The following is an 18479-nucleotide window of genomic DNA, read 5'->3' on the forward strand; positions in this document are numbered from 1 at the left end:
TTCGAAAATGCTCTGAGGCATAATAGTAGACATCCTCATAGCCCTCATGGTAATCCTCCTCTGGCCGGTACTTTTTGCCTTTTCTTCTTCTTGATCTTCTTATCTGCTTGACGAAGCCCAAGAAGCGCTCCATCTCCTTCCTCAGCAGCACTAGCCAGCAGCCCCCTTTGCCCTCTGCTTCACAAAGAGCTGTCCCAGCATGAATCAACTGCAAGCATTGGAGCAAAGCTGCAGCCTCCGACCGGCTGCTCCAGTACCATTTAAAAAACCCCTCCCTTATCTCAGCTGTGACTAGGAAGCATATTGTTTTCCCTTAAAAAAAAAAAAAAGGGTGGGGGGTGGACTTTATCAAATCTACTGACTGGAATATTTCAACATTAAAATAGACAAAGGAGGAAAATACTGAAGTGAAAGGAGAAACTCAGTATTTCAAGCAGTTATTAAACAGCAGAGGACAAAGTTGAAGAGACCTGCCTGCCAGCAAGGGGAAGCCCAGCACTGAGAGCTCCCTATCCTGTGTCTCCATCATTTGAAGAGGGGCTGGGAGGCGGGGATAGATGTTAGTCAATGGACTGAACCATATCTCAAGGCAAAACAGGTTTTCATTTGCCGGTTAAACTCTGCCCTCATATTTACCCAGGCACAGGCTCAGGAGCCCGCTTGATTTCATTTGTTGTAAGAACAGGAAACACACCGATCCATTTCTGGCATCACATATGCTGGATGAATAAATAGCAAAAGTGGTTTAATCCGTACACACAGCCCACTCACCGGCAAGTGTGCGCTGAATGTGTTAATTGGAGCAGCAGGGAGAAAGCTCGGCAGCTGTTAAAAAATGACACATATACCCACTGGGCATTAGTGTATTCTAATCACTGCTAGATCTAAATATTAAAAGGCACTCCACAGACAGGTCTCCTATAGAGCTGGCCAGGCTATATTGCAATAGGCAAACAAAGGAAGCAACATCACAAGCGCACCATGATGATACTCATTTAAAATCCCAGCAGAGTTTTAAAAACTTGAAAAATAAGGTACAGCTGACTATCCTTTGTACAGGATGACAGGAGCAAAAAAGCCTGAAAAGGAGCTGGCTCTCTTCTCTTGCTGCGTGCCTGAATCCCACACACATTCCCTAAGATAAGGCTGGAATTTCATCCGTGTTTCTGATGAAGTTTCCCTCCTGCACAAGAACAAAAGCAGTGCCTGCTTGAATCCTATGACATTGACATCCACCACAGGGTTTTTTTTGTAACTGTGCTCCAGCCAGCCAAGTGAGGTCTCTAGTCCAGCAGGACCTTCTCCTGTCTGCTGGCACAAGTCAGGCATCAGTCAGTTGCCTCAGCCAAACCACATACCGAACATGGTCACCCGCACTCACGCTCACAGGCAATACCATTTAGCACCCATGAGCCTGAGGAAGTCTGAGAGTCTTTCTGTAAAACAGATTTTACAGGGTCATCACCTGGAAAATGAAGAGCACGCAGAGGTGGGATTAGTTTCTGGTGATGCAGACATTTCAGTGAGTCATTATTCTGCAAAGCGCAAAGCAGGGCAGTGTTTTTAAAAACGTGAAAGTAGCAGCAAAGCAAAAGCCAGGACTGCAATTTATCATTGTTTCAAGAGAAGTATGCAGAGTCGGATCAGAACTGAGGTGGGATTTTCTAGTTTTGAAATACGTAAAAGTTACTAGCAGAGATCAGCTAGACCTGCTATCAGAGTCCTAAACCAAACACACACGAAAAGCAGGCACTGGAATTCTTTCAGGCTTGTTCCAGCTTCCCAGGTGTTTTAAAACAATATTGTCACAAACCCACATCCATTTTATCCATAAAAACTCACACCCCCCCGGATGCTCCTACCATGCTCCCCACAGGAATAAAGACTCATCCTCCTTGACCTTACCAGCCCCTGCTTTTCCACTGTGAAAATGCAGCTGCTGTTGCTGGCTGATGAACACCCTGAGGGCACTACCAGAATTATTTTTAGTGTAACTTCTATAAGAAGGTTGTGTTTTATTACAAGTCTGTTTTTATCACACAGCTTCCAACTTTCAGAGGGTAAAGACCTTAGAGGACTATTACAGGCATATTACCAAAAATAAAAAACGCCAATAAAACTTTTGATATGGATCTTTAAGAAGGGGTCACTGTGTGTTCTGAAGGTTTCAATTCACATATCTTTTCTGTGCTCTGCCAACAAGCAGCAAAAACATTACATTAGTACCATGAAACATGCAAACTAGACAGACTTAGCCTACAGCAGAGGCAGCACTCTCTTTTCAGAGAGGAAAATGTTTTGATACTGTATTTGCTCCTGTAGAATACTCTACCTAACAGATGTGCAAAAAATTCCTTATAGGTGTCAGAAACATTCATCTTGAAGACAAGTTTGCAGCCATCACCATTCCCTGAAGTTAAATTATAACATTGAATTAAAAAGTAGCTGTATAATTTTGAAAGAAGAAAATGTAAAAACTTCCTTGCTTTTAAACTGGTCTCTAAGTGAGAGCTGAAAACCAGAATCGAGCAGACGTTTGGCTTTCATCAAGTAAATACATCCTTCTCCAGCACCTCTGTTGCTAAACATGCTGCTGCAGCAGAAGCTTCTGCTGGAGAAGCAGCTTCCCTGGTCCTCAGCGCACCTCAGGGAGGCTTCAGTCCTTTCCATAACAAGACCAACACAGCAAACAAGCAGACAAGGGAGCAACCAAATCATCTCAGCTAGCACAATAAACACCAGATGTAGTACACCAACTGCCTGACCATTTTCTAGAGAGAACTGACCTAAATCCGGGCAAATTTTGAGCTTTAGAAAGTGTGTCATTACCTTGCGCAATGGACCTTCCGTTCTCTTCACATGCTCATGAGGTGCATCACATGAACAGATGGCTAATGTAGTAAAGCAGGAAAAAATGCACTAAATGGTAGTACTGGTCAGTGTTCATGGTAATGGGTCCCACCTATCTTGTATGTAAAGCATGAAGGGGTTGAAGGGGAGCATGAGCACGCTTCAGATAAGCACAGGGTGTTCTTCACTGTGTATCACCAACTACTACGGTCTACAAGGGCAGGCTCCATCTCCCTCCATCTCCTGAACTGAAGGTGCAGAAGCACACTCACAGTTTCTATCACAAAAGCCTATAGTCTCACCAGCATGTAAATTATACACCTGTTTCTTTTTGCATGAATGCAAACAGTAGAGACAAAGTTCCAGTTGTTTGGGGTTTTTTTGGGTTGGTTTGTTTTGTTTTGGTTTTTTGTTTGTTTGTTTTTTGTTTTGTTTTGTTTTTTGTAACCTGGAGCAAGCTGAGCTTTTGACAGGATTTTCCCCACCCTGAAATATTACTGCATTCAGGACAATTCAAAGAGAATTCCGGAAATACCTTAACTGAGGACAATGTTGTTATACATTAATAGGAGTCAGAATATTAAGTGTTTCACTACACCATAAATTTCTGAACAAAACATGTTTCATATGCATTACGTACTACCTCCACTGCTTTGCCGAGAACACTGGAGACATTCATTAGCTACTCATCATGCCATACCTGTAAATATTTTATCATAGTCCTACTTTCAAATGTATAAGCAGAGAATTCAGTTTCACAAACACAGTTTACTGTAGTTAGAAAAAAACCCAAACCAAACAGCTAACTACTGCTTTCCCCACTGCTCAGGATTCACCCTTCTGCAGCTTCTTGTGGCAAACAGCTCATCCCTTCCTGGAAATGAAGATGGCTCTTTCAGCCTTCTGCTTGAAAAGGAATAAAAAAGCTGAAACTAATAGACATATATCACAGTTCCAGAAAAGCATATTGATTTTATGGGAGGAGCAGAAAAAGAAACAAACATTGGCTTTCAACTTTTTAAAACGTAAAACATCAAAGACGACAATGAGTTTCATCCCTTAATGACAAAGGGAATAGAATAATTATGCCTAGAGGGCGTAAAATTAGGTGTTGGTTGATATTCTGAAGCTCTCTCTGAACTAGAATTTTGAGAATTGATTTTCTGGTGTTATAATGCCACAACAGAAGTTGCAATCTAAATATGTCTCGAGCTCTTTGGCTCATCCTTTTCTCCATGAATACACCTACTGCAATCAAAGCAAGTGCTCTACTGCCATTTCCAAGGTGACTTCCTCAGAAGAAGCAAGGAATATCATGCTGTGTCTGGCATGATCTGCGTAATAAAAATTTTGCCAAGTGACGCCAATTAGATAATATTTACATTCTCCACTCTGATAACTGATTTGTATAAGTTAAGAAGAAGCCCCATCAAACTGGATCTGTCTCTCGTCAGTGACTTACTGGAAAAGAGTTCACAGCAGTAATAAAACAAATATACCATTAAGACACTGTTCTTTTCAAATAGTTGAGCTGAGGCATAAATGTTTTTGCAGCCATCGATAATTCTCTCAAAGACAGATCTCAGCATTTAAGCTTTAACTTGCCTTTGTACCCATTGGAAAGATTAGGTCTCTCATCATCATGTAAGATACCTGCATTTAACATTTTACTTGCACAAAATTAGCTATGCAGTTATCGAGGTAAACTTTCATGAGTGACACCTATTTTCTACAGCACTTTTTCCAGAAACTGGGCAAAGAAGTAGGAAAAAAAATTCGGTATCCAAGGATAAGCCATTAAGGTAGTAAATATTTAACAAGGATTTCCATTTGAAGGGGCTTGGGTATCAGGTCTGGCTGAGCCCCATAGCAGCCCCCACAGCAAGCGCTGTGCTTGCGTTGGTAGCTGGAAAGGTGCTGATAACACACCAGTGGTTTGGCTACTGCTGAGCAGCGCTGGCACAGCATCAGGGCTGGCTCTGCAACATCCCCCCTCCCCATCACCAGCAGGCTGGGGGTGGGCAAGATCTCGGGAGGGGACATAGACAGGGCAGTTGAGCCAAACTGACCAAAAGGACATTACATACCATATGACATCTGCTAGATATAAAAGCTAAGACAGAGGAGGAAGAAGGGGAAGGCATTCATTATTTAGGACATTTGCCTTCAGCAGCAACCACTACGCATCCCTGCTTCCCAGGAAGTGACCAAACATTGCCTGCCGATGTTTTCCTTCACTTCCACACGTGCAACTTTTGCTGTTGCTTCATTAAACTGCCTTTATCTTGACCACAAGGTATTTTCATCTTATTTTCTCTCCCTCCTCCCCCTCCCCATTCTGCCAAGAAAGGGAGTGATAGAGCAGCTTGGTGGGCACCTGGCATCCTGCCAAGGTCAACCCACCACAGCTTGCAAACTTTATGTTCTGAAACCAGAGCCTGTATACCAAGCAAGCCTCTCTAACACTTTGAATCATAATTACAGAATGGCACTGGCACCAATTAACAGTTCTAAGAGGTATTTTGCATCCTGTTCATCAGCATGCTTCAGTGTGTAAAAGAAAAATATTTTAGATGGAAGAACCCTCCCTGTGTCTCCCCCTTCTTCTCTGGGCAGCTCTGAAAAGCTTTCTGCTAGAGGAAGGAATGCTACCACCGGGAGGCAGCCATGGAAAAGAACACACGACGGCCGCCACAGAGACCTACCTGCTTCAGGTTACTTCCTTGGAAAAAACCCCACAAAATTATAAATGCACAATACAAAAATTAAGATGAATATAAACAGTTCTTGGAGGCTGGCTGAACAGAAAACATAGTTCTCTTTCCCTTTTCCCTCAAGCCCTAAACCACAAAGATACAGTAAAGCTCAAAAGGGAAGAACCGTTTCTTCTCTGTCTCTTTCAATCAAGGGATGTCTCTGATAATCTGCTGTCATTGTTTCTGGGGACCAGCAGTAATAGACAAAGGAACTACTCCCCTTATCCATCTTACGGTACCATCTTGCCTGACCTTCTGATTTTTCAAGAGCAGATGTTTGTTTACATGTCATAATTGCTCACATTAAGGCTGCAATTTTCCACTCAAAATTTGCCCTAAATATCTTAGTGTAAAATGTGAGCTTATCAATTTGAAAATTACCAAATGCCTGTAATTTACAATCTGTTAAGCGCTGTGAGATCATACAGTCCATAAATGCAGCAGCAGTGCTGTGTACAAAGACAACACTGTCTGTGAAGAGAAACTATCAGCCCGCCCCCCCCACCTCCACCCCCAGGTACCACTGTACCACCTGAAAGCCCTCTGAAGCAAGCTCCTGAACTCAAGTTCTCTGCTTTTCCTAAAGATGCCTGGAGAGACCATCAAAAGCATGGGACATACTAAATATTACACTGCACATCTCTCTCATTTGACAACAGAGGAGAAAAAAGAAAAAAAAACCCGCAAACTAGTGCGCCATCTCTGCAATAGTGCTGCATGAGAACTGCATAGTGATAAAATACTGTTCATCCACTACTATTATTTTAAAGATCGGATACTTCTCACATACTGTTAAATTATTAGTTTGCTCTAATTTTAATGTATTACACTCAGTTTCACAAGTCATTCTCACATTCTTGTTAATTGCTGCTCACTTACAATCATAGACTATCGTTTCCCTCTGCTCCTGAATTCAAGAATGCAAGACTTCAGAGCTGGAGTTCAGCTTTTCTGTCACCTAGTTCTAAATTAAATAGTAACTCTTCCTTTTTTTTTTTTTTTTTTTTTTTGTAAGGGAACCACCACATTTTCAAGAGAAACCTGCAACCCTGCAACTGCCAGCAAATCCTTGCAGGAGTTCTTTATTGTATTTTATCATATACATATTATTTCATATTAACATCCCAAAGGTTTTGCTTTTTGCAGCATTTTCTCACATAGAAACGCACACATAAAACCATGAATGCCAACACAGTGAATGAGGATAAAGTAGAACACAAAGGATAGAGGAAGAGGCTAAATTCATTTAGAGAGAACCGGGGAGCTGCTTGTGAGTTTTAATACAAGAACACTGCCTCTCATATATGGAGAATGCTGAGAAATCTTTGTAGCACTGTTTTGAAAGGGTCACTTGTCAAGTTGAATTTCATGCAGAATGTATGCTTCAGGGAAAAGAAGCTTTTTGCCTTTTTTTTTTTGTATGCAGTTTGCATACATTCTATTTTTCTTCTTTTTCCAAGCCTATCTGGCTTTAAATAAGTGACTAATTAGAATACACACGTATGCAGAAACAAATGTTAGCTTGACCACCCCCAAGGAAATATAGCTTAGGTAAAATTAAGTACAAAAAACGGTTTGAGTTTGCTTAATACTGTGTGACACCAATAATCATTCTACAAGAAAAGCTAACCAGAGTACTACTCTAACCATATTTAAAACCCCTCAAGGGCTGAAGCAGTAGACTGATACTTTAAAAATACTAAAACTAGAACATAATTCTTTGAGAAGTCTGAATTAAAGGTGTTTCCATCTTTCTAAAGAAACATAGCAAATGGCTAGGGGGAACTCTACCAAGATTTTGCATACTGTGTCTGTTTTATGCACAAAGTATATCTCAAATCAATGATGAAATACATATGGAGAAGTAGTTTGGAATATGAATATGTTTTTTTCTCCTCATTTAGTAAAAAACATTGCATTTCAAGTCTTCAAAAATGGCATATTTCAATTCTAACCATAATTAAAATGTAAGTAGAGCACTAGAAAAAATAACAATTAATTAAATTACAGCTCACTAGAACAAAAATACCTAGCAAAGACATTAAATGAAGTTCTCACACAAAAGCATCCAAATATTTTCTTAGGCTGCATACCCTAGACTACAGGAGCTATATGGTGCCATCACACAAGGCTGAGGTATGTGGGATTTCACAGTTAATTGACAGTGGCAGACCTGAACATGATGTGTGAGATTTAAGGTAGGCTACAGGAGAATCTATCACTGAACATCTCTTTGCATGTAGAAGCTGAGGCGAGAGACTTTTTAATATGTGACATTAAATGGATTTAGTTTCTTTTACCTCATGGGATTAGCAAAAATGGTTGTGGAAAAGCTTCCTGGCTCATCCTCCCACAGATACATCCTTATCCTACTCACTGAGGCTCTTCCACCATCTCCATGGCCACAGTCCCACTGAGCTCTAAGTACACACACATACATATTCCCATAGATTATCCCACCCTATTTCCATGGGCGTAAAGAAGTTTCATCTTAAAACACAACAAGACCAGTATGACAGGGAATACTAGAAAGAAGCAGCCTCCACGTGCCATTTCAGATAAATCCTCTTCTCTACCCATCTTCTGCCCGATATCAATTCTCTGTATCAAGGATATCACATGAAAGATTTAGATCTACAAACTCTTTGGTGCAGAGGAATGTCTGTACTCCCCAGCAGCCCCATAATGGGTGTTCTACCTCTATTGCTAATACTTAGTAAGAGTAACTATTCGGAAGCAGTGAAAGCCTTGTTATGTTTCAGTATTGAAAACATCCACTAGTCATGTACTGTGCGTTTCTCTGATCAAAAGACATTGCAACAAAAAGTTTTGCTACTTGTTTAATAAATTGAATGAGCAGTTAGAAGTAATACAGGATGGGCAACAGGAAAGAAATCTGACAGGGAAGACTGCAACTAGGAAACTGGAGCAATGAAAAAGCCCCTCTGGGAAAAAACACAGGCATCCAGAAAGTGATTTGTATCCTGAGCCTCATGTGTTTTATCAGGGTCAAAATATGGTGAATACAAACAAAGATTTTATTGCAGGTGAGCTCTGACAAGAAGAAAATTCCACTCAACAGTCAAGAAGAGACAACTACAGACAAATTCTCCATTATGATCACATGAATTTACAATTAAAGACTATGTAAACATATATGCAAATTAAACCATCCATCTGGAGCCCACAGCCCTAGAGGCACAGGCCAACATGATGGCAATGAAGAATCCAGTTTTTCAGATGGATTAACCCTTCTCCTTCTCTCTAAATACCCACCACGTGCAGCTGTTCCCTTTTTCTTTTTAAATCCTGAGTTTTAAGTAACTCCTGTTGTCCTTGCACAGTCCGAATCCTACGAACCGTACCAAGAACACAGACTTGAAAGGCAAAAGGACAACTTCACATGTAACCTCACATTAATGAGGCCCAACACATGTCCACAGAACTGAAGGATCACAGTTCCATCCACAGGCTCTCAGTACAATAGCAAGGCCCATTGAACATTAGTGTGGTACTTCATCTCCCTCACGCCAAACAGCAGTTTGGGAAATGAGAGCTGCTCACATCTCTTTATGAATGAGGTTTGACTTCCCTTCTGTCCCCATCCCAAGGGCACAGACGAGGTTTTGCAGTTCAGATTGTAATTTTCTTCCTAGCGCAAGTCCACCTTCTTCCACCCAGGAAAAAACACAGAAAATCTGGTTTACGCTGTTGCTAAGAGGTTAACAAAGAAAATTAGACAAAGCAAATACACAGACTTCAAAATCATCTGCTCCGTTTTCCTCCATGAGAGCAGTGTTGCTCGTGTTGAATGTTACCAGGCAAATCACAGGGGAAAAAAATGCATTACATCCTGGGCTTGTGACACTCATCCACTTTTGCCATGAGTGTTGACATTTCCTGCTGGAAATCCACTCCTACAATACAGCTTTGCCATACGAAATTGCGGGATAAAAGATAAAGCGATCGTTTGTTCAATGTTGCACCCTTCACAGGGATGATGCAGGGTAGAACAAATACTTCTATTTCTGTTTGTAAAAGACTATGAGATCATTGACTTTAGCACACACTCCAGAAGTGATGGGATTTTTGAGATTTCTTTTCTTTGAAAGTTAATAGTTCCCAAACAAAAGATTACTTGAAACTTACATTCTGTGGCACTTAGCAGGGACAAAACAGACTAATTTTTCAAACTTCTGTTTGATGATGCTTTGTGCTTCAGGATTTACTTCATTCCTCTCTGGCGGCCCTCCTCGTCATTGGTAAATATAAAGGCTTGCCAAAGTGTTCTCAGGAAGTCATCCCTAACGCATCCACTTTAACACACTTTGACACACATTTTCATTACATCACTTTCTTCCCCATTCTCTTCAACCACAGCCACATCTTCAGGCGTTGTTTCTTTCTCCTTCTACAGGTTATGTTCCAGGAATCTGCTACTGCAACTACTGGAGTTTTTGCACCCTATGATGTATTTGGACATCTGAATAAAAAAATACGCGTATCAAGAAACACATAGCATTCCCCTTTGTTAATTACAAAACCCGCAGAAGATTAACACGCTGCTCAAAGAGCAAGCATTGTATTTCCTAACACATATATGAAGTGGCAGAGTTTGCAATTAATCGCTTCAAGATTCAAGAGACCAAGATACCCTTAAGACTTCAGTTTTTGCCAACACTAACCAAATAATACAAGAAGAAAATAAGGAAGTTTTAACACCAGACCAGGTAAGTAATTATCATTCAGTTTACAAAACTGACACAGCTAACTTCACCATCCTTTAGAGTTTGAAACTAATTGCACATCCCCCAGTTGCAAAGCACTTTCTTTTAGATGCTCGGTATGTATCTATAATCAATAGTTCTAAAAGATGAAAATTCAGACTGGATGTGTATTTTACAAACTGAGTTGTTCATTAATGGTATTTTGATTACTCAACCAATAAAATTTTGCCCAGAAGCACTAAAGAAACTTTGTAGACGTTCATGCATTCTCCCTGGTTTTATACCATATTGTGCAGAGTATCACATGGTATTGACTCACATTTAAGATTCTTTAATAAACTATTTTGGAATTTTCAATTATTTTTTCTCCTAAAAAAAAAAAAAAAAAAAACACACAAAACCACAACACCTTAGGTCTGCATTTAACCTCTTTTTAAAAAAAAAAAAAGTGTTTCAGGTATTTACAATTTAACATCCTACTCTCTACTCTTGGAATTGGCTCACCTGTAAATTATTCCATGCACTACCTATTCAGGTGGAGATCAGAGCCTTTTTGTATATCTGTAATATAGAATCTCAATCTACAAGAGTTTAACCTCCCACACCATCCCACTGAGCTGAACACGATGCCCAGTGGTAGTGAGCATTACGATAATGAGCAGTTCCTGCGCGAGATGCTCACAGCTGCACTGAGATTGCCACATCCTAAGTTCACATACAGTCAAGCCACAAGTTTTGTTTTGCTTAAGAAAAACATAACTGAAATAAAAATAATCTCACACTCATTTAAAGATGGAAAAAAGTGAACTTTTTTGTTGGATGTAAAGATCACATTCTGGAGGTTGAGGGTGATAGCTTGACATATCATTTTCCAAGAAGTCTAAACAACCACAATAAATTTACAAACATAGACATGCCGCACTGTTAAATTTCATTTCACGCTCAGTAAGCAAATATTACCAAACTGTAAGTACTGTCACCCTCTGTCTTTTTAGTTAGAAATCTTGTAACCAATAAAGGTTTGACCTTGAAATATTTCACAGATGGATGAAGTCGCTTAATTTGCTAGTCACTTTGTCACAGATTTTGCAGAACTGTGAAGTTAGGCCACACTTACTCTAATTTCATTTCATGATAACTTTACAAACTGTATAATCCGTAAGAGTCACTAAAAGTGCATTAATGAATTGTGTATCTGAACTGTCATGAAAAAAATCAGGTTTGAAATTAAAAATGCTGAGATAATACCGAAGCTGAAAATAATTTTTCTTTACATTTAGTACTCCTAGATTTATTTTCACTGCCAAAGCATAAAAAGTAAACCCACACAATATTTTTGTGGAGATTCTAATACATTAACAAAACTACTAGAAGTTTTCTTTTTATGAAACAAGTGGAGATATATGGCCTTGTGCAAAGGGATGACTGTTACCGGACACAGATGTAAAAGTCTGTTAATCAGGTTTTTTAACATGGGCTGAGCCTACAGTGATGTGTATTTGAAAGGGAAAATTAATGGAAAAATTCCAGTGCCGTTTACTCAAGGGATATCTATTATTTTCTGATACTCCCATGTATTTAATATACTACAGAGTTACTATACAAAACAAATAAGCAAATATATACAACTGCTACCTTTTTAATGATTTAGTTAGCTAAAAAAATGCTGTTCAGTTACAAGACATAGCTCATTACCACATCAAATCTCACTGAATACATTAAATCACATTTTTTCCAAAGAATAAAAATTCATTTCAGTCTAATTGCCAAATAAGAAGACTAATTGCATAAGAACTGCAAAACTCTGAAAAGGACTTAGGATCTCTAATGGGTTGTAAACTAATGTAAACAAACAAGGAAGTTGAAAAATAAGCATTTTGTGTCTTCCAAGAAAGAAGAAAACAAAAAGGAAACAAAATGAAGTACCGCTTGGTTGCTCCTAAGCATGTTATTTGTGTCCCAAATGAACCCCTTCTGAAAGGGGACCGCCTCCATCCCACCAACACATACTCCAATAACTGACTCCCCACAGGGCATACAGGTTCCCTGAAATCAGAAAGACTCTTCAGAGAATAAAACCAAGGTCCATCCTGCCCAAGTCTAGAAACAGTCTCTCTCACACTTTCTTTCCCTCCTGCCTCTATTGTCATGTAGAGAAGCCTGTTCAAACTGAGTACGACCACTGCACAGCACATTGACCCATACTACCTTTTATTGCCACAGTCACGGCTTCCATCTAAGTTGTCCATGGTTTGATTTTAGACATATAATGGAAAATATTTGGACCAGACTCTCTCTTGGTCAGTATGTTCACATTTTTTTTTATTTTGGTTACTGTTACCTTTAAAAACGAGTTCTCTGAACACTGTCATTTACTGAGGCCAATGGGAAAAAAACTTCCATTGACTTCCCAGGAGTTCTTTTGTCACATCCTGAATTTAAGCTTTAGGGGCTACTTTACAATAACCTAATGGGGGAAGACCCTTCTCTTTTTGCTGCTTATTTCCTTGATGTCATCCACTGTTACTCACAAGTGCAGGGTCCAAACTCTGACAGCTGGCAGGCAATGGCAAAAACAAAGCCTGCAAGAGCTGGGGGAGAAAACACACAGATCTGGCCTTAAAAAATGAAGGCTCTTTAATACAGAGTATCTGTGCTACAGAAGGAACGACTGTTACAGTGCCAATTCTTTTGTAAAACAAAACAGGAATGGAAGAATTTCTGTCACTAATTTTGGAAAAAGACTAACCATCTGGTTTAGGAAAACTAGTCTATACCCTTTTAATAGTATGTAGACTAGTTGGGCTAAAATCAAGTCCTATACTAATGCATGCATTAATGATTTATGAGCATTTACGTCTCTTATTTTACCTAGTGTACTTAACACCTCTTAAGGAAAAGTTAAAAGTGAATCACATTTATGTTTATGAAATGCATATTTACATTTGATTTAATAAAAGGGGTCCTCTCTGCCAGTGTAGCCAGTTTTCCCAGGATCCCTTCTGATACCACATCCAAGAGGTGAAAGGGAAAACATGACGCTGAATATTGGTGGCATTTTTTCTGAAAACCACACTGCTGAAGGCATCACATGCCTACTAATATTCGATAAGCTGCTTTAACACCAGCTCCCGCACTGAAGTAAATGAGCATTTCAACTTGTAGTTCAAGTACAGGTTTAAAGCATACAAAATTTAGGAGAAGAGCTTAAAAAAAGTGATGTAAAGACATTCTTCAAGTCAAAAAGAAAAATCCAAATAAAGCCAGACCATTCCCTACTAACTCTCTGCATTTACCCTCCCCCCTATTTTTCCTACTTCTACAATATTTTGGAGTCCTAGATTGGCAGTATTGTTCAGTTAATCAAGTAACTGTCTTGAGTTCAGAGTCCTTCAATCTTTGTGCAATGAGAGGCTAACCTATAGAGCGGGCTACCATTCCAAATAATCCATATTTCTAAACCAGGAGCAGGGGGAATGACACCACACACACACCCCACAAGAAAACCAAAATACACACCCATTCACAAAATACAAGGTGAAAAAACATTCCTTATTTCTGTGAGAAATCAGCTCAGAACTGAGGCATTAGAGCTGGACTATGTTTTCCATACTGGGCAGACAACCACTGACTTCAAGCTAAGCATCGCAGCGATTCATGGAGTCACAATATGTACCAGCACCTTGAAACCATGCAATGGAGCATACAGCTGAACTACTGCCTCATCCCACCAGCTCCTTTCCGTTTCTGACGCATCCACCTGTTTTTGCCCCTAGATGGGCCACCTGAGCTCAAAGGGCCAAATATCACAGTGTCACCAACATCAGCAGTTATACAGAGACTGACAATTACTGAAACATTTTCAAGAGGTTTTTTTACACTCTCGACAAGTCAGGAGGTAGTCAATGTTCCAGCAAATGAAGTCACAGTATTTGAAACAATATTAAACTGGCAGTACAGAGTCGCAGGGGGTTGTCTAGAAAAGGGGTTATGCTAATGCTTGTGTACACGTGCTTAAAAATTTACGCAGAACAATGTTTAAATTATGGTAATGGCCTGCCTGCAAGTGAAAAAAAAATGCAGTATTCAAGACACATGCAGGCCTTCTTCCAAGCTCATGTGTATTTATTTTTAACAGGCATATCAACATCCATTAAGCACAAAGAGAATTAATTTATTTTGCCCAGTCACAATTATGGTTAATATGACTCTAGCATTAGTTAACTCTTCCATTAATTTAAAACTGGACCTAAAACTAAGGACCAGTCATTTGTGCTCATTAAGAGTCCATGGCACCTTCATGTAAGACAAGTGGCTACTGCTAACGTCCTGGAAAAAATCTCAGCAACTGCTGGTAATTCCACTACATTGGCATGAAGTAGATTTTCCTCACTTTTTCAACTAGAGAAGCTATGGCTTGCGTTGTAGTTATTCAACAGTCCCAAACACATTAGTTGTCACCTTTGAGAACTCATGGAAATGCGAGACAACTAGAAAAGGTCAACTTCAGTCTTTAAAAAACAGAGGGGGGGAGGGAGGGGGCAGGGAGGGGAAGATCTTCATACATACAGCTGGCAGTAAAGTTTCATTCAAGAAATTACTGGAATTAAAAAATGAAACAGAACAGTTTGAAGGCACCTGGAAGAAAAGCAAACAAACAACACACACCCAAACAGCCAAACCAGATTTCTCATTATTAAATTACGTCAAATCATCAGCAAGACAGCAAACCACGTAGTCAAAGAGAACACAATAGATGTTATGTGCACTAACTAAATATTCTCACAAGTATGTAATATATGTCACTCACTTAAAGAAAGCCTGCTTATCTCAGGGTGAATGCAAAACTGATTGGAAAGCTATACTAAGTCCAAACAGAAAAGCAAATAATTTGGAACTTTTTCGATCCACTGCTGTTCAATATTTTACTTTCAATATATTATATATACATTACATTTTTCATATGCAATTTCAGTAGTTACCTATCAAGGTCATGAATAAATACTAAGACATCACCAATCTTGGACCAACTGTAAACACTCTGGATAAGCAGGTTAGAATATAAAATAAACAGACTGAAGTTACTATCTGAAAGAACACGCCTTTCAATAGAGAGAAATGCAAGACACTCCAATAAGCAGGAGTATCCAGCAATATAAACTGAGGATGAAGAACAAGTGATTATGTAGATATTAACCTGAAAAACATCTGGGGACCACGGTCATTCATTAGTTGAACCCAGCTCTCTAACATCCACTATTTGAGAACTAGTCATACATACAGATATATTTAATAGGATTATAGCAGACTCAAAGTTATTTTTCTGCTCTCTTCTACACTGGTAGGGTCTCAACTGGATGTTTCTGTCCACAGTTAAGGTGCTACAGTTCCAAAAATAAAAGTGCGCATGGATCAAAGATCTGTGAAATTTAATCTGAAGACGAAACAAAAAAGAAAGCAGAGAAGACTGAAGTAGAAACAGAATAAACAGTACAGAAATGTCAAAGACCAGAAAGAAAGAAAACCTGTTTTACATTATCTAGAGAGATATCTGGAAGATTCAGGTGGAATATAACGTAAAATATTCAGTAGATTACAGGCAGTGAAGTATGGGATGGTCTGCCAGAAACCCCAAGAAATTCAGCTAAAGCAAGCACCAAGACCTACAGCTGAGATGGAATAATCCCTCTCAACAGCCCAGGCCTCAACTGGAAAGGAAAGCAGCTCTACAGAAAAGGACTGGGGGGTCCTGGTAGACAACACATTGAACCTTAGCCTGCAGTGCATCCTTATAGAAATGAATACTGGGCTGAATCTGTAAAAGCATAAGCAACAGATAAAGCGAAGTGATTGTACTCCATAATTCAGCACTCATGACACTGCATCTGCAGCATTTTGTTCCGTCTGGGGCTTCCCAGTAGAGAAAAAGACAGACATATCAAAGCCAGTTTGGCAGAGGGCCACCACAACGATCAAGGGCTAGAGCACGCAACGGATGGAGAGAGGTTGAGGGGCTGAGTTTGTTTAGTTTCTAATCTTTAAGAAAAAGATTAGGGGAGAATCAAAGCGCTGTTTGCAAGATTATGGAGAAGAGAGAGTCAGGCTCTTCTCTGAGGTTCACTGTGGAAAGACAAAATGCAACAGAGAACTTGCAGAAAGAGGAACTCCAATTATTCCAATTGAATAGAACGGAGGCAAAAACTCACAGGGGGTAAAACATCAGAGCATATTGCTCAGCGAAGACTTACCACACTGTGGGTTATTCAACATCCAGCTGAACATGGGCCCTGAGCAACCTGACCCAGCTTCGAAGGTGGCCGTGCCTTGAACAGTGGGCTGGACCAGGCGACCTCCAGAAGTTCCTTGCTACCTAAATTATTCTATTATTCTTTGTGATACAGTGCCTGTGAGGAATGACAAAGAGAGTGCCTTCGGCTAGGAGGCCAACTGTACAATCTCCAGAGGTTCATTCCAGCTTTTTTTCCTGCAATCCCAAAGACTGAAAGGCACTAATAAATCTTCAGACAGAATATGTGTTTTCTCCTCCTTGCATGAACAGTGCCTCATTTATTTTCTCTAACAGGTTATAACCATAAATAAATGTACAATATTACATGCTTTGAAACTTAATACAGATAAACTAAAAAATTAATTTTACATACCGAATTGCATGCAAAACAAAGCAGGGGGAAAAATTACAGTGGAGAAAGTTATCATAGTCAGCATATAAAATAACATTTTCAAGTACTTTCTTATCCCCTCTGCAATTCCCAGAGAGGCTCACAGGCACTTTGCTGACAGCCAAAGCTGGAACCTCCGCTGAGTACCAGGCTGACAGTGTGTAGTGACAGAGGAATATACAGTGCACAATCACTGCAAGTAACTTTAAAAGCCCTTTTTAAACTGTTCAAGGCCTTCGCAGCACAAAAGACAAAGGCAGATTGGTTATGTCACATAGGGAATTTACCTGTGGATCTTCCAAAAACATTCAAGGAGGGAACAAAAATCCTTCAGCTGATCACCTATAAGCTTTCTAAAACTAATTTCACCCTGGAAGTATGATCATACAGCTCTATTTTCTGTAATTCACAGGGTCTAGTGGCCACTGGTGATGTATACAGTCCCTGCAGGAGAACTAAACCTTAAGCTGATACCCTTCTAATAAAAGAACTAAAGATATTAAAGTCAGAAAAATTTGTAACATCCTCTCTCATATCTGGATATCACTTTAAATGTTCAGAGGCAAAATAAAAATGCTTCTTTAAACTTGAGACAAACACTGATTCCCTTTAAGATGCAGATATTGTGCTTTGTCCTTGCTATAAATCTGTTAATATGTCATCAAAAAAATTGAAAAGATCTTGGAACTGCTTACATTAATCCATTAGTAGCAGGAGAGGCTGCAGTAATACCGATTACTTAACGTGACTGATTTTGTCAGCTTAAAAGAATAAATATTGCTTGCACAACCAAGATCCATAGTTTTTGTCATATTTTGTGTAAGAAAAACCACATGACTACCAGGTGAAATATTGGCCAGCAGACTTCTTTTCCCATAACTTTAAAAAAAGGGGGTATTCCCTTTTCTCCAACTACACCTGTAAAAGTATTTCAACGTTAAGTTCAATTTATACTAAATATTCCAGCACAGTTCCCAAACTCTGTGAAGAAAACTCTTTAGATGTACCTTATAGTCAGGCAAAAAAAAAAAAAACCCAAAAAAAAAAAAACCCAAAAAAAAAACCAAACCTGAACCACAAACAAAAGAAAAAAACCCACAGATGCACCTCATAGTCAGGAAAAAAACAAAACACAACAAGAACAAAAAAAAAAAAAAAAAAAAAAAAAAAGGAAAAACCTAATGTATTTTCATATATGCAAAACACAATCGAATGCTCACTCTGAGAAGCCTGAAAAATATATCAGCCTGCCTATAAACATATATGTATCTCCTTTTACAGTAATTATCATTATTTTTAGTGATTCATCTATGTAAAATATGCATATATACATATTACACGCAGAGAATAAAGGCAGAAATTAGTATGGTCCTTAAACTTGGAAGTCTGTATGCATAACTCGAATGAAACTAACAATTCTGCTACAATTAAGCAAATATATATGCCTATATACTTGAGAACCTATG

General features: G+C 39.3%; 1 protein-coding gene across 16 annotated transcripts in view; it reads right to left on the reverse strand.

Annotated features, from left to right (window-relative positions):
* GRIP1 (glutamate receptor interacting protein 1) overlaps window positions 1–18479 on the reverse strand; it is a 330428-nt gene that overhangs the window by 229527 nt on the left and 82422 nt on the right. For 5 of the 16 annotated variants that reach the window (XM_080390722.1, XM_080390728.1, XM_080390721.1 and 2 more), the window contains exon 1: window positions 1–18479. This exon is cut by the window's right edge and continues 20065 nt beyond it. The exons of the other annotated variants lie outside the window; for them this stretch is intronic. In XM_080390722.1, coding sequence (XP_080246848.1) covers window positions 1–133 — 133 coding nt within the window. In that variant the 5' untranslated portion in view covers window positions 134–18479. 16 annotated transcript variants of the gene reach the window in all.

The sequence above is a fragment of the Falco punctatus genome, assembly GCF_963210335.1.
Source record: "Falco punctatus genome assembly, chromosome: 6".
Lineage (NCBI taxonomy): Eukaryota > Metazoa > Chordata > Aves > Falconiformes > Falconidae > Falco > Falco punctatus.